The 14,649-nt window shown below is 32.0% G+C and overlaps 1 protein-coding gene across 1 annotated transcript in view; it reads left to right on the top strand.

Moving 5' to 3' along the window:
* LOC106144083 (cilia- and flagella-associated protein 47-like) overlaps window positions 1–14,649 on the top strand; it is a 46,995-nt gene that overhangs the window by 29,113 nt on the left and 3,233 nt on the right. The window contains exons 9-10 of the mRNA XM_026784908.1: window positions 4,901–5,029; window positions 7,771–7,868. Of these exons, the coding sequence (XP_026640709.1) occupies window positions 4,901–5,029; window positions 7,771–7,868 (227 nt within the window). The remainder of the gene's footprint in view (window positions 1–4,900; window positions 5,030–7,770; window positions 7,869–14,649) is intronic.

The raw sequence follows: 14,649 nt of genomic DNA on the forward strand, positions 1-14,649 counted from the left end.
CATCCATTCTTCCATTGAAGGGCATCTAGGTTGTTTCCAGGTTCTGGCTATTACAAATAATACTGCTATGAATATAGTCGAACAAATGCTCTTGAGAATGACATATTGTTAAAAATATGTACAGTCCTTCCCAGAAGAACCATATTGTATATACCATTGAAATGGGTACTTATGCTTCTTCATATTATCCTAAATGTTAGTTTTATGCCAAAGGAAAAGTTTCTGCAGACTATAAAAAAATTTATAAAATAATTTTTAGTATTTCCTTGTAAAATATAAAATAATTTTTTTAATAATTAGAATTATTTGAGACTTGACTTTCTTCTAGAATTTAAACCAAACTACTACTTAAAATCCTTATTATGCCATGCTTTAATTTTTGACATTCTAATAATGGTGAACAGTGGTCTTTAAGCAATACTCTCATAGCAGCTGAAATTGGTTTTATATAAAATTTAATTTTAGTTTCATATGCTAGAAAATATATCTTCAAAATATACCTTCTATTTTCTCAAATAAATGCAAATTTTAGAAAGCACAAGTCAAAAACAAAAAAGCACAGAAAATGTAAAACAGACATAGAATCTTCTTTCTGCCATTATTCAGTTTCTGGAAGGTATATGTCATACATATTTCCAGAAATAAATGTAAAATCATGCATATTCTTTAAATAATACACAGAAAATCATGAGAGACATAAAGTTACAAAATGCTGATTTATTTAAAAGTATCATGAATTCAAGTTAATACTAATGAATTTTACTCATTTTAACATTATGAGAGCATCCCAAAATTGTGTACATTGTAACTGTGTCGATAGCAATAATAAGAAATCCATTCCTCTTTCTTTATACTTCCTCAAATAAAATAATGGTTTTATAAATAAATATTTTATATATTGTACTCCTTTACCTATAGGGCTATTTTTATTTATTTATTTATAAAATAACAAGCAGAAATAATTTGTGGATGCTGCAATATTATATTGTGATGGCAGTTTTACTCTTAGAAATAGTATATGAGATAAGAGATAGTAGATGAGATAGGAGATAGAATTCATTGAATTAACTATTCTCAGTAGAGATCAGTGTTTTTGAAGGTAGTAAGAATTGAAGGATTCGCAGTATAATAATTTCCTCATTTTACTTTTCAGTATTCTTTCCATAGTGGTATAGTTCCTGAATCTATATGCCTTTGTAACAATTTTATTAGACTTAGATATATGTTAATTCACCCTAATATTGAGTGTAACTTTGTTTCTTTTATCCATAGTGTTTTCTGGAGAATTAAGTAGCTTAACATTTTTCCCCTCTACAGTTTTGCATTAGGTCAGTGTTGGGCATGCCAGGAGTCACTTTTATTAATTTGTACCATGTCTTCCATCAAAATTGTAGAACATAAAAATATATGTATATGTGTTTGAATGGATAACTGTGAACATAAAGCATAATAACCATATATACCCATTATAATAATAGGTTGTTGGGTGGAATCCTTATGTAGAGAGCGAAGATCTAGATTAATAATTTAAATTGCTGAGGAAGAAACAAACTATCTGAAGCAGTTTTGAAATTAAATACATTGTGGTGACCTCAAAGATTATGGTGGGCTGTTGTCAAACTTATTGTTAAAGGAGCCTGAAATTTTGAGGTGCATAATACAAGAAACAGATCTACGTATGCAAAGGCAAATAAGAACAATGCTTCTATTTCTTGGAGATATTAATAAACTCCAAAATCATTTAGAAACACGGATAAATGCAGTGAATTAGTGTCATTTGTTTTAATGATATCAGGTATATTTGTATATTCCTTCAAAATGAAGCATGAGCTTGGGATAGATAAACTAATGATTATGAATTTCCAATTCTTGTCAAATCTTTATCTTCTGTCATTCAGTAATAGGAACAGAAAAATGTTTGACTGATGATAGTAAAATGTTACGTGTTAAAAATATTGAAAACCCATAAAAACTATAATTTCTGCACAGAAGATCACATGGACTATTCCTGCAGCTTAATTGATAATATAACACCAAATCTAGAAAATGTAATTTATTTCAAGCACTTTGGTTTATAATTTAGAGTTAAAACATAAATACCAATTTAACACTGTAGTACAGAAAATGCAAACCTATACATGTTGCCTTGTATATAACTACAAATGAAACTAAAGCAAATCATGTGAATATATTCTTCTCTTTACTATATAGGATTTACTTGGAGATTTTGATGACTCCTTACAATATTTTAGATGCTGACCACAAATAGCCATTTAAGTTTAAATTTATTAAAGCCATATAGAATTCTCCTAGCTGCATGTTGCTAGATCTTCCATATTTTGTACATAAATATAGAAAATTACCCTATTTGCACGAACTTTGCTTGGGATAGGCATGACTCTGTTTATTATATTTGTCTCTGCTATGTGCTACTTTCTATCATTCCATTGTATTTCATTATGTTCTAAGAATCTTCTGACTTAATATTGTGTTTCAAAATGAAGTTTAAACATTATAGTTGGTTCAGCCTTGGAAATGTATATTTAAATACCTTCACATAAAAGAGTATTATTGAGATTGTTCCATACGAGTAGATTCGAAAAAAAATGTATGGCTTTGGCATGCAAATACTGAAACTAATTTTCTTTACCAGCACTATGCGAAAATAAAAAATAAGTTGTTATGCATTTTTAAACAATCTGATAACTAGAAATGTAAATAGTTCTAAATATGTAGCGCTTGTAAAGAGCTTGCCTCATGTGTGCTAAACAAGAAGAAATAAAATAAGCCATGTGATATTCTTCATAAATATTTACCCCAAATAAATATTGAAACCTTAATATATATAAAATGAGCATAAAATTATTAGCAATATACATTATATTTAGGTGTGTGTGTATACCTATTCATAGCACATCGCAAAACTATCACCATAATTACTTAATCATCGTATATAACTAATGGCTTCCATATTGTTCAACACAACCCTTAAACATATTGGGACCTTTATCCAGCTCTCTAGGAAAAAAGCATAGTCTATAAACATCATAACACTTGTACCTCTCAGCCAAATAAGTGAAAATGCTTTCTTGCACGTTAATTCTTTCTTTTATCCAAGAGGAATGTGAACAGTGTTATCATGCTTGGGGCACTGTCTACAACAAGGAATAATAAGGATATGAGTAAAGATGTCATCTGTAGCGTACCTTCACTGTACTGATTGTTTGATATGTATATTTTTATTTTAAATTTCTTTTACATACATATATAATTATACTTTGTTACAAGATTAGCACTCTCTAAAACTGTTCTCCACGGGGGGGAAATGTTGCAAGAGTATGTAATAACTTAAATTCACTACTAAGTAAAGCCTTAGAAAAATTTGATGTTATAGCAGTTATACTTTATACATAGTAAAACACTGCTAAATCCATTTGTATAGTATTTATAGGTACTTGTCTAAGCTATTTGATTATGATGCATATCTAGGAACATATGTTTAGTCTTCAAATCCTGTGTATTGTAAGCTGATACTGAATGACCACAGTTCATTTTTTTAAATTATTTTTTAATATAAATATATTCACCCCAGTTTTTCATATTACTACCAGTTTTGAATGAGTCCAATTAACATAAAAGAAATATAATGAATATTTCAACAGCTACAGTTTTATTTTTTTACTCTAGTAAATTTTATGAAATTTATCATTTTTTACATTGTATTAGCTGAGAAATAGTCCAAATTTGCACACCACATCTAGTGAGACTATTTCATGAGAAACATGCATTCATCAGAATCAGTTCTAGACAATGGAATGTGTGTGCATGTTGAGCTTTCTCTGCCAAAATTCTTTTTCCTGTCAAAATGCCTATCTTTGCCTGTTATTTTTCCTTCATAAGTTACTATACTTTAAAGATTTCTTGATGAGTTTAACAAATGGGGAAAGATAAAAGGTTTAAAACAATTCATTCCACAATATTAAAATAAAGAATACTCATTATTTTCTCTGTGGTAATTCAAAATTTCATTTGATCTCATTTTGTCTGAAAACCAAAACACTAGTGTTTCAAATATCTAGAACATACTCTGTCATTTTTACCAATAGAATAACATGTGTGTGCACTTCTTTACCCTATACCTAAGACCACAGTTTGGCTAAGTGCCATAGAGATGGCACACCAGTTTTATGATAAATGCAAAATATTTCATGTTTTAAATACTTATGGGAAAGATGAAATTTGGAATACTGTGAAATTTGCAATTATAGAAAACAAAATAGTTTGTAAAGGAGATAACTAAAAATGTTATAAATGTCTTTGGAAGAAAATAAATAAATACAGTCATCTAGGACCACTAAGTTAACGAAAACTAATGCACACTAATTATTGGCCAGTTTTTCTTATTATAGGAAGTCTGTTGAAAACTACTATTAAGAATTTAATAGTGTATTGGGAGAAGTGGGATCTTTAAGAGGTAAAGTCTAAGCAGTTTAAGGTTCATGAAAATTTGCTCTCAAAGGATGCCCTCTTCCTCCCTCTCTTTCATACTCAGAGAGATGGATAGTGTGTTTATTCCCCACATCTCTGCCATGATCAGCTGTCCCCCGATCTGAAGCTACATGGTCAGTTGGCTATGGACTGAAATCTCCAAGACTAAAACTGTTCTTTTTATAAATTAGCACACTAGTGTATCAGACAAAACACATTTTAGATTAAAGGATAATAAATACTTCAGTCCGCTGAAAACAAAAAAGAATTTAATAGTGTTTCCTTAAAATTTCCATTAAACTGTTCTATAACCTCATCATATTTGGTATGTAATTCATAGTAATTTTGATGCTTGAGACTATTCCATATACTCCTCACTTTTAAACTAACATCCTGGACTTATGTGTTACAGGTGCGATTACATTTACCGTTAAGAGAAGAAATGAGGAAGAGTCTCAGGAAGAAACAGATCCGGAGAAAGACATCTCTTCACAAGAAACACCATCAGATCCATCTACCATTATTTTTGAGGAATACTCAGGTAAAATTATACTAGTGAGTTTTATTATTGCACTCTGGAAATTCTGATCATCATGTCCCTTTAAATTAAATATACACTTATGTGCATAATACATACTGCAACTTGAATTGCATATGCCTGTCAAAACATTGTATTATTTCAGATTTAATTTTATATAGGTTATTTTCTAAATTTCTGCTGCTGTAACATAATAAGATTATTATAATTTACCACACAGGTTGTCTATATTTGCATTAGTGCTAAGCTGTACAAATTTTTGTGTTATTAAATCAGGACTATATACTAGTTTCTGAGAAGTTATTAATGAGTATATTGTCTTAATATTGTAGTAAACTTTTCTTATTTCAATATAGGATATGTAAGCAGTCTTTCTCATATGAAACAAACTTAATAATATTGTATTATTATTCTTATAAGCTTAAGCATTGTGAAACATTTTTAGAAGTTCAAAGAAGAATGTATAAATAGAGAATTGTAATACTTAGAGTATGTTTCCTGGAAAATGAGTTGTGTGAGTGTCAGGGTCATAAGAGGGTGTTGGAGAGGCATGAACCCAAAAAAATAAAATTCTCAAAGCAAAGAACCCTACCAAGATGATGTTCTTTTCTTTTTTATTTCTTTTTCTTATTCTTCCCTCATACAATACATTCCAACTGCATTTCTATTGAATGAATTTTTATTGTAATTCTTTAAATAAAAGTATTAGTAGTAGATGTCTTTCTGTCTGTCTCTTTCTATCCACATGCATATGCACTGCACACACACACACACATACACAAGTACCTTACACATATTATAAGCACACAAACATATACACCCCACACATATCATACACATACACCCCCTCCCTGAGAAAACACACACACACACACACACACACTGTACCCTATGTGTTACAGGTGCAATTATATTTTGTGTTAAAATCAGAAGATTCTCAGGAAAACACAAATCTGGAATAATCTCTCTCTCTCTCTCTCTCTCTCTCTCTCTCTCTCTCTCTCTCTCTCTCTCTTTCCTCTCTCCTCTCTCCTCTGTGTGTGTGTGTGTGTGTGTGTGTGTGTGTGTGTGTGTGTGTGTGTGTGTAAAATAATAACCTATCTGGCAAAATGTGGTGGTCACACGAGGTCACAAAAAAAGTGTTTTTTAATACACTGCATTGCAATGCCATGCAAAGTAGTATATATACATGGAGATTTCAGAAGAAACAGACATTGATAACACCATTATTGTCAGCCCTAAATTCACAGATAAACTGAAAGCAAAAGAAATTAGTAGCTTAACTATGTAATTCCATTTAGAATCATAGTTCCTGATTTTTTTTTCCTTTGGAGCCCGTCCTGGAACTGGCTCTTGTAGACTAGGTTGGCCTCGAGCTCACAAAGAACTGCCTGCCTCTGCCTTCCGAGTGCTGGGATTGAGGGCATGAGCCACCACTGCCTAGCTAGTTCTTGAAAATTTTTAAACATAATATTGTGACTATGCATGAAATTTACTCTTCACCCTGAGGTAACTCAACATTAGACTACCAAAGAATCCAGAAATGTGAAGCTATGCAGGTGGAAACAACAGGAAAAAAAGAAAATGAATTTGATGCGAGTACAGAACCCCTCTGTAAAGGGACTTTGTGGCTGATTCAGATTTGTTTTGATGCCAGTATCTGTATATCAACAGTGACAGTATTTTCTGCTCTAAAGGAAAACTGGGAATGCTGATACAAACATCGTCTCACTGCTTCTCCTAAACCTCTTTCTAGCTTTTTTTTTTTTTTGAGTTAGATTGCAAAAGTTTTAAAAACTTCCATGGTATCTGAGCCTCATAGTCCTGACCATGTCCTTAATTTAAATTCCTATAAGACTACAAATGAACTGTTCATTTCAATGCATTATTTACTCTTCTTGGTATACGTTTATGAATGTTTTAGAAGGTAGGGTAAAGTATTTTTCATTCAGACCATTAATGCATCACTTGAAAGCTTCTTAAGTTTGTATGCTGGAGAAATGAATGAGTTACTGGAACAGGCATAAAGCCAGGAGCATTGCCTGGCCATATACAATGGGGATTCTCTTACTACTCACCTCTGTAATACAAGCAGCTCCTGGATGTTGAATGAATAATAAAAACCAAGAGACAGATACTGGGGTTCAAACTGAAGTTCAGAAAAGCAAATCAGCCAGCCACTAAGTCTTAGCTCTACCTCACACCAAAATGGGGGGCCTGCCTCCATGAATCCTCAGACTGAGACCGTGTCTGAGACCTGTCTCCTCCCATTTTGTATTCCTCTCTAGTGCTGACATTAAAGACATCCACCACCACTGCCCGGCCTCTGTGGCAAACCAGTGTGGCTGCTGGGATTAAAGGTGTGTGCTACCACTGCCAGGCCTCTGGCTGACTACTTTGCACTCTGATCTTCAGGCAAACTATATGTATTAAAACACAAGTAATATACCACTATACTTGATGTTCTCAGATTTCCTGCTAAGTCCTATAAAAGTGAAATAGGTGCCAGCCATGGTGGTGCATGGCTATAATTTCAGAATTTTTAACTCTGGGGTATGAGAATCCTGGGAGTTTAATGCCAACCTGAGCTACATAGTGAGTACAAGGAAAAGGAAACTAAAAGAAAAGGAAGTTGAAAGTTGTGTGTTTATGATTGTCATATTTGTATAGAATTCTGAAAACTCTAATAAGAAGTGCTTGTCTATTGTTGTCTCTATAGTTTTTGTTTTTGTTTTTTTTTTCAGATGAAAAAGTTAAAAATTTAAAAATCTGGTATCATCTCGATATCCATAGCTTTCCTGGACCTCCTGTAGACACAATCGAACTTCACTGTATTGCTCTGGTAAGAGCCCAGAAAATGTTCATGAACTGCCATTTGGGAAATAGAGCACTAAGTTTCTATCCTTAAAACATACACTCCAAAGAATATACTGCAATTAATCAGTCAGAGCTACTCTAGACCTTAAATGCTTTGGAAAATATCTTTTAGTTATAGGGCATTTTTTGGTGACTTCTCTACTTTGCATTCGCCTGCACATTTCAAGATTTGTTAAGTAAATTTAACTTTACCCTATATCCTTATTTTCCATATATGTGGTAAAAATAGAATTGTGCTCTCTAGACTTCTTCATAAATTCTTCTCAATATCTACAGTATCGTGTTTAGAGTCCTAGAGACTTGGGAGTGCTGAGATTAAAGGCATACTCCACCAGTGCCTGGAAGATTTTCTTAACTTAAGTTATTCATGTATTAATAAATCTATATCCAAAATCATTTAATAGTTTCAAACATCAATAGTCTAGATTTAAGTGAAGCAAGTTGACATTAGTTGCTAATAATAGTTTAATTAGATGTAATCAATGTATTATTAGCATACAGATATTTAAATCGATCAGTGTTATTTTGAATTGATTTTGTTATTTTAATTAAATTGTAATTGATAAGTATTATTTTTATACAACCTTAAAATTCACCACCCAATAATATAAACTAAGACAATATTTTAATATTTTAAGTCTATAAGTTGATTATATCCCAAGGTGTCTTCTGGATAAACCTTCATTAAGGCATAGGAAATACATGATGAAAATGTTGAAATGCATTCAAATGTAGCTTGCAAAAGCATTATCTTCTAAGTGGAAAATTATCTATCTTGAAGATAGGATGATTTCAGTCAATGAACATGTCCTATTTCATGGCCTAGTATTTATAGTAACATAGAGCCTTACGTAAAAGATTATTTTTCTTCATTTTATCTTTTAAAGATTCATTACTTTTTATTTTATAAATATGACTTTTTATATACATGCATATACATTTGTCACTGCCTATATGCCTGGTGCCCTGAAAGCTTGAAATGTGTATTGGATACCCAGGAACTGGAATTCAGGATTGTTATAAATTGCTATATAAGTGCTAGTTACTGAACCTAGGTCCACTGCAAGAGTGACAGTTGTTCTTAATTACTGAACTTCTCTCCAGGCCACATAAAGCTTATTTTTAAACAGCACTTTAATCACACAACCTCTTGATGTGTAAAATGATCACTGAATTAGAATTTCTCTCCTTAAGAAGACATGGTATAAAAAATTTAGACAATTAAAAAATTAGGAATACCAGACAGTACCTTAGAAAGGGAACCATTGGCTTACTTGCTGAATATTTGTTTTGTATGATTAGGAAGATAAGTTGGTATGTGTAAAAATTAGGAAACATACATGCAAATCTGAAATCACAAACTCCTGTTCACATTCTCACTAAAATGTTCATAAGGTGTTTTTATTTTCTTGCAACAGTTCCTAGCCCTGTAAAAAAATACTAATGAAAAAAAAATGATATTTCTTTCATAATGTTCATTTTTGAGTGTGATACAATGTTTCACAGGTTAGGAATACCACAATATTTAAGTATTTCATATAGCTATGTAAAATTTTAGAAAATGTAAAGAAACTTCTGTATCTCTTGCATTGAGGCATTTCATGTTTTCTTTTTAAACTTAATAGATATATTTCCCTTTCATGAGTATATTGCTTTCCTCAAGTATTGTAGCTATTTACTATTGCTCCACTTCTAGTTACAGGAAGGTTTTTGTTTTAATTAAATACTCATTTTCAACTGAGGCAGGTTGAAAGAGTTTTTTAAACTAAGTCTATGTTGGGTGGTATTGTTGAATGACGTTGCTTCTAGTTCATTAAGTTTACCTGCCCTTCTAGCCATAAAATTGTATAACTTCTTTAACTTTCCTATCAGAGACTAGTTTGCTAGAATTGCTCCTTTTTAAATATTTACACAGTAAAGCCTTTTCGTGATCTTTGAAGTAGATGCTTAGTACTTTCATGTATATGCAGAAAATTGTTTTCATAACATAAACATTACTTTGCCATATTTTAAACTACATTTGTTGGTTTGCTAACTCATTTGTGAAATGTTTAACTTAAACCTAAGATCATAAGATGTAGCAATTGTAATTCATAATAATAAGACATCTCTCATTTCCACGGGTTTTTCAGCTGTTTTTGATTTTAGAGTGCTTTCTACATTTTTTAGACAGGAATGAATAATCTAATATGTCCTAAAATGAAATCCATATAATATTTGTATTCTAAAGGTCTTTATGTTACTGCTTACTATACGGTGAAGGAATCATGCAACAGATTGTATTCTCAGTAAAGCGAAATTAAATGTGAAGACAGTAATTTTGATGATTTAAAGTATTTAGGCTATGTTTTTTTGAATTAATAGACAAACAAAAAATAAAACACCTCCTCTACAACATATATTGTAAATACAATATAACTTGAATGTGGGAAAATAAGAGTAAACTATTTTTTGTCCTAATGACTTTAGAAAGTCTAGTAAATATCTTATGAAAATGTGTGTGAATAAAACTTTATGTGCTGCACATAAAAAGGGAATTCTAGAATGAGTTCAATATGGAAGATATTTAATTATATTTTTAGCATGTTCAGGTTTTTAAAAATAATGAATAAAGATTTCCTAAGATTTAATATCTCACTTTGGGAATTTGGAGGAAAAAATGCAGCTATTTTGAGACATCCCTATCCACATTTAAAAAAAAAAAAAAACACTACTCTGAATGGAAAAAGAAGGAAGGTTTGAACCTACCCATCTCTTCACCTTTAAAATCTTCAAGTGGGAAGTATATGTTAACTAGGTAACAACGTTACAATTATCTGAAAGACTATAATTTTAATTCCGAGTACAGAAAGTAATACCTTTGCACTGTGTATGTTTCAGGTTGGATTATGGATTGTGAGGTGAAAGGGCTAAGATAGAATGAGAAAATACAGTGGCATACAGATAAGAGCAGCAAAGAGATGACAATGACATTTCTAGTTTATAACTGCCTCCTTCATTTCTACAACTTCCAAAGTACTGTAACTAACTTCAATTTAAGAAAATTATAGGGGTAGATTGTAGCTATCATTTCTCTGAATTGCACACTTCCTTCAAACTGCCCAAAGTTCCATTTGTCTATTGACTTGGTGATGTTTGCAAATTGAATAAAAGTGGAGTTGAAAATTTCCTCAATAAAATGTTATCTAAATTAGTAGTATTGCATGTTTTCCATCTCAAATATGATCATTTTATAATGAAATCATGATCATCTTCTGATAGAAGATATGGTGAAAGGTATTTCCTGTTCGATTCTGTTAGATTGACTCAATTGTTTATATACAAAAACATCTTTACTTGAGCCCAGCAAGGAGTAATGAAGTTTTCAGTTAAAACAGTTAGTGGGGTGTTTAAGTTCTGCTCCATTTTGTAATTTTGGAAATCAAGTTCCTGCCATTGTATAATTCCTTCATCCTATATATCAGATGAAAGAAGTTAAAACAGAAATTTTCTACTAGTTTTGGATTGCCTTGCTATATAAACCATATAATGATATCGCTCACATAGCATTAAAGGGAATAAGATACCAGTGTGCAAGAGGACCTATGAGATATAACTTCTGATTGTTCTTCTACTGCCCAGAGACTTGGGACATACTATGAGCTGGAGCACAGACATTTTTTTTCTTTTTTTTTTATTGAGAAAAGGAAAAAAAAAAAGAAGTTTCCTCCTCCTCCCAGCCTCCCATTTCCCTCCCCCTCCTCCCACCCTTTTCCCCCTCCCCCCACTCCTTTCCCCCTCCCTCTCCAGTCCAAAGAGCAGTCAGGGTTTCCTGCCCTGTGGTAAGTCCAAGTCCTCCCCCCTCCGTCCATGTCTAGGAAGGTGAACATCCAAACTGGCTAGGTTCCCACAAAGCCAGAACATGAAGTAGGATCAAAACCCCGTGCCATTGTCCTTGGCTTCTCATCAGCCCTCATTGCTTGCCATGTTCAGACATTTAGTGCAAATAGTTTTATGGCTGATCAAGGGAGATGAGAAATATTTACCCATTTCTAGCCAATAAGCATGCAACCTATAATGCAGTGAAATTATGTTTTCCTCAATGATGATGAGATGACAGTTTAATTGTCCTTCTTTTGGTGATTAAATTAAAATGTAATTCAAAAGAATTTAATAAGTCAAATGGAGACAGTTGAATAGCAACAATTAATCCTCTTTCTTTTTTTTTCTCTTGTCCAACCTGTATCTTGTAAACTGACGTTGTTATATTGAAAAAAATAATAATAGGAAGAAATGCAGTTGCATCCAGGGTGTTGAAAAGAGCGAATCCTATAAACCCTCTTTCCCAGACTGAGAAACATCTAGGTAATCCTGAGGATTGGAAATGGGATCAAGAAAAGGAGTCAAGTAGAAAAAATATTGACTGAGTTTGAATTGTCTTAAATATAACAAAAATAGCTCTTTCTATACTGGGAACTATTTTAAGATCACTACACAGAGTTGAAAAAGGCAGATTTCTTCATGGATTTGGATAGCAGTAATCAGTGAAACTTGTCAACTGAGGTAGTTAGTTAATAACTGTTGGGGTGGTGGAGAGTCGGTTAGCCCCTTGTAGATTGTCCATCCTCCAGCGAATTGATCTGCACCCTTGCATATATGGACAGCACTAGTTAGGCACATTCAGGAAGAGTAGAAAAGGAAGAAGAGGAGAAGTTAGATACATGAAGTTGTAATGGGGACTTGGTTCAGGTTGTGGGAGGATTTGTATGGAAAAGCTGGGTGGGTATAATCAAAATACACTGTAGGTGCACAGCTGCCTTCCAAAACACATTATATATGTACATAAATTACCAAACAACAAATTCAAACATTAAGCTTTTAAAAACAGTGGAAGTTGTCACATTGCATATCACCAAATTTAATCCACCCAGTGTACACAGTAAAGGAGGAGATAAATTTAGAAATTACTATCTCTGTGAATAAAAGTAATTTTGGGTGATTATGAAGATAATTTGAAGATTTGTGGGAATACTCCCAGATAGAAGTACAAATAAATGTATAAACACAGGGAACAAACTTAACTTGACAGGAAAGGATATGGGAGCCCAAATATTAAGGAAAATAAAAGAGGCATGTGGGATTGGAGTATGAACCAAATAATTGGTAGGAAGATCACGTGACCAGTGAATTTCCTTATGGCCAAATCTCAGAGAGATTCAAAAGGCATGGCAGATTTTATTCCATATGCTGCCTTGCCAGTAGAGCATGTAAAAAGAATTACTTGTTTAATGATGTGTTTAAACATCTTGAAATGTTGTTTTCATTGTGACAATTAGTAAACTTATAAATGAAATCTACGCTAAAATTATCTTACATTTATCTAAAATTTTACACGTGTATTGCTTGCCTCTGAAATGGTTAATAAGCAAAGTTTATTTTAATGTATTTTAATAGTATTCTAATTTTATATGGATACTTCTCTATAACTTTAAATCACAACATACATTTTATGATTTCTTCTATTTTAATGTTTTTATATTTCACATAATTAAGTATGCATATGAAGGCAATTTTTAACATACATTATTCTGGCTAAAATATTGCTTAAGGACAAGGAAGAGAAGAGAGAAGAGTGTTGGATACCTTATAAAGGAATACTCTATTGTTGAACCTAAAATAACTTGTGTGAAGATGAAAGATAGCTTTAGAAGTCTCCATGTTCCCTCATTACTATTTAAGTTGAGTTTCAAAAAAAAGTAGTCAAAACAGATTTATATTTTATTTTGCATACTCATCAAAGTAGAGGACTATGTCTTTGGCAAGACAAATAACAGCCAAAGATTTTAAACTTTTAAAACAGTACTTATATATAAATTTAAATCCGCAAGTATAAAAGTTAAATTTTTCATAAAAGTAAATGTATAATATGGTAGGATACGTTGAACAACAAGACATTAAGCATTTTGTGGTTGTTACTTTCTTTGTATATTTTTTAGACATGGGTAGACCAGGCTTATATCAAACTCTCAAAATCTTTCTGCCTCAGTCTCCTGTGTATTGGGGATGAAGTCCTCTGACACCATATACGATGATACTTTATATTATGTTATTAGAGCCAAATGATGATATATTTTCAGGAATTATTCAAAATAGCCAAAGTTCTGACTCAAATGTGTTTATTATCTCAAAAATTAATGAATGATAAATTTCTTATCCTACTAAACATATCAGCCATATATAAAATACATAATTTATATTCATAAAAGGCCTTATAGCTATAAAATTAAGCTTTATTTTCTGAATATTTTCATGTATTATTAACTAAAAATATCCATATAAAACCATGCTTTTAAATTGCCATATATAAATTTTTGTTTGAGTTTGAAATTTCAAGGTAAATTTTATAAAATGAGCCAGGCAGTGGTGACGCATGCCTTTAATCCCCGCACTCAGGAGGCAGAGGCAGGCGGATCTCTGTGAGTTCGAGGCTAGCCTGGTCTACAAGAGCTAGTTCCAGGACAGGAACCAAAAGCTACGGAGAAACCCTGTCTCAAAAATCCAAAAAAAAAATTATAAAATGAAATTTGATAGATTTTCTATCATGTTAGATATATATCATATTAATATGTAGCATAAGATTAAATATTGTGACTATAATAAATTTTGTGTTTCTGTTGAAATTTATTCCCGAATGTTATGCTTTAGGGATTCTCAAGAGAACACAGAGTTAATAAGCATTTAGCATGGCTGTCCAAATTACAAAATTC

The sequence above is a fragment of the Microtus ochrogaster genome, chromosome X (assembly GCF_000317375.1).
Source record: "Microtus ochrogaster isolate Prairie Vole_2 chromosome X, MicOch1.0, whole genome shotgun sequence".
NCBI classification, from domain to species: domain Eukaryota; kingdom Metazoa; phylum Chordata; class Mammalia; order Rodentia; family Cricetidae; genus Microtus; species Microtus ochrogaster.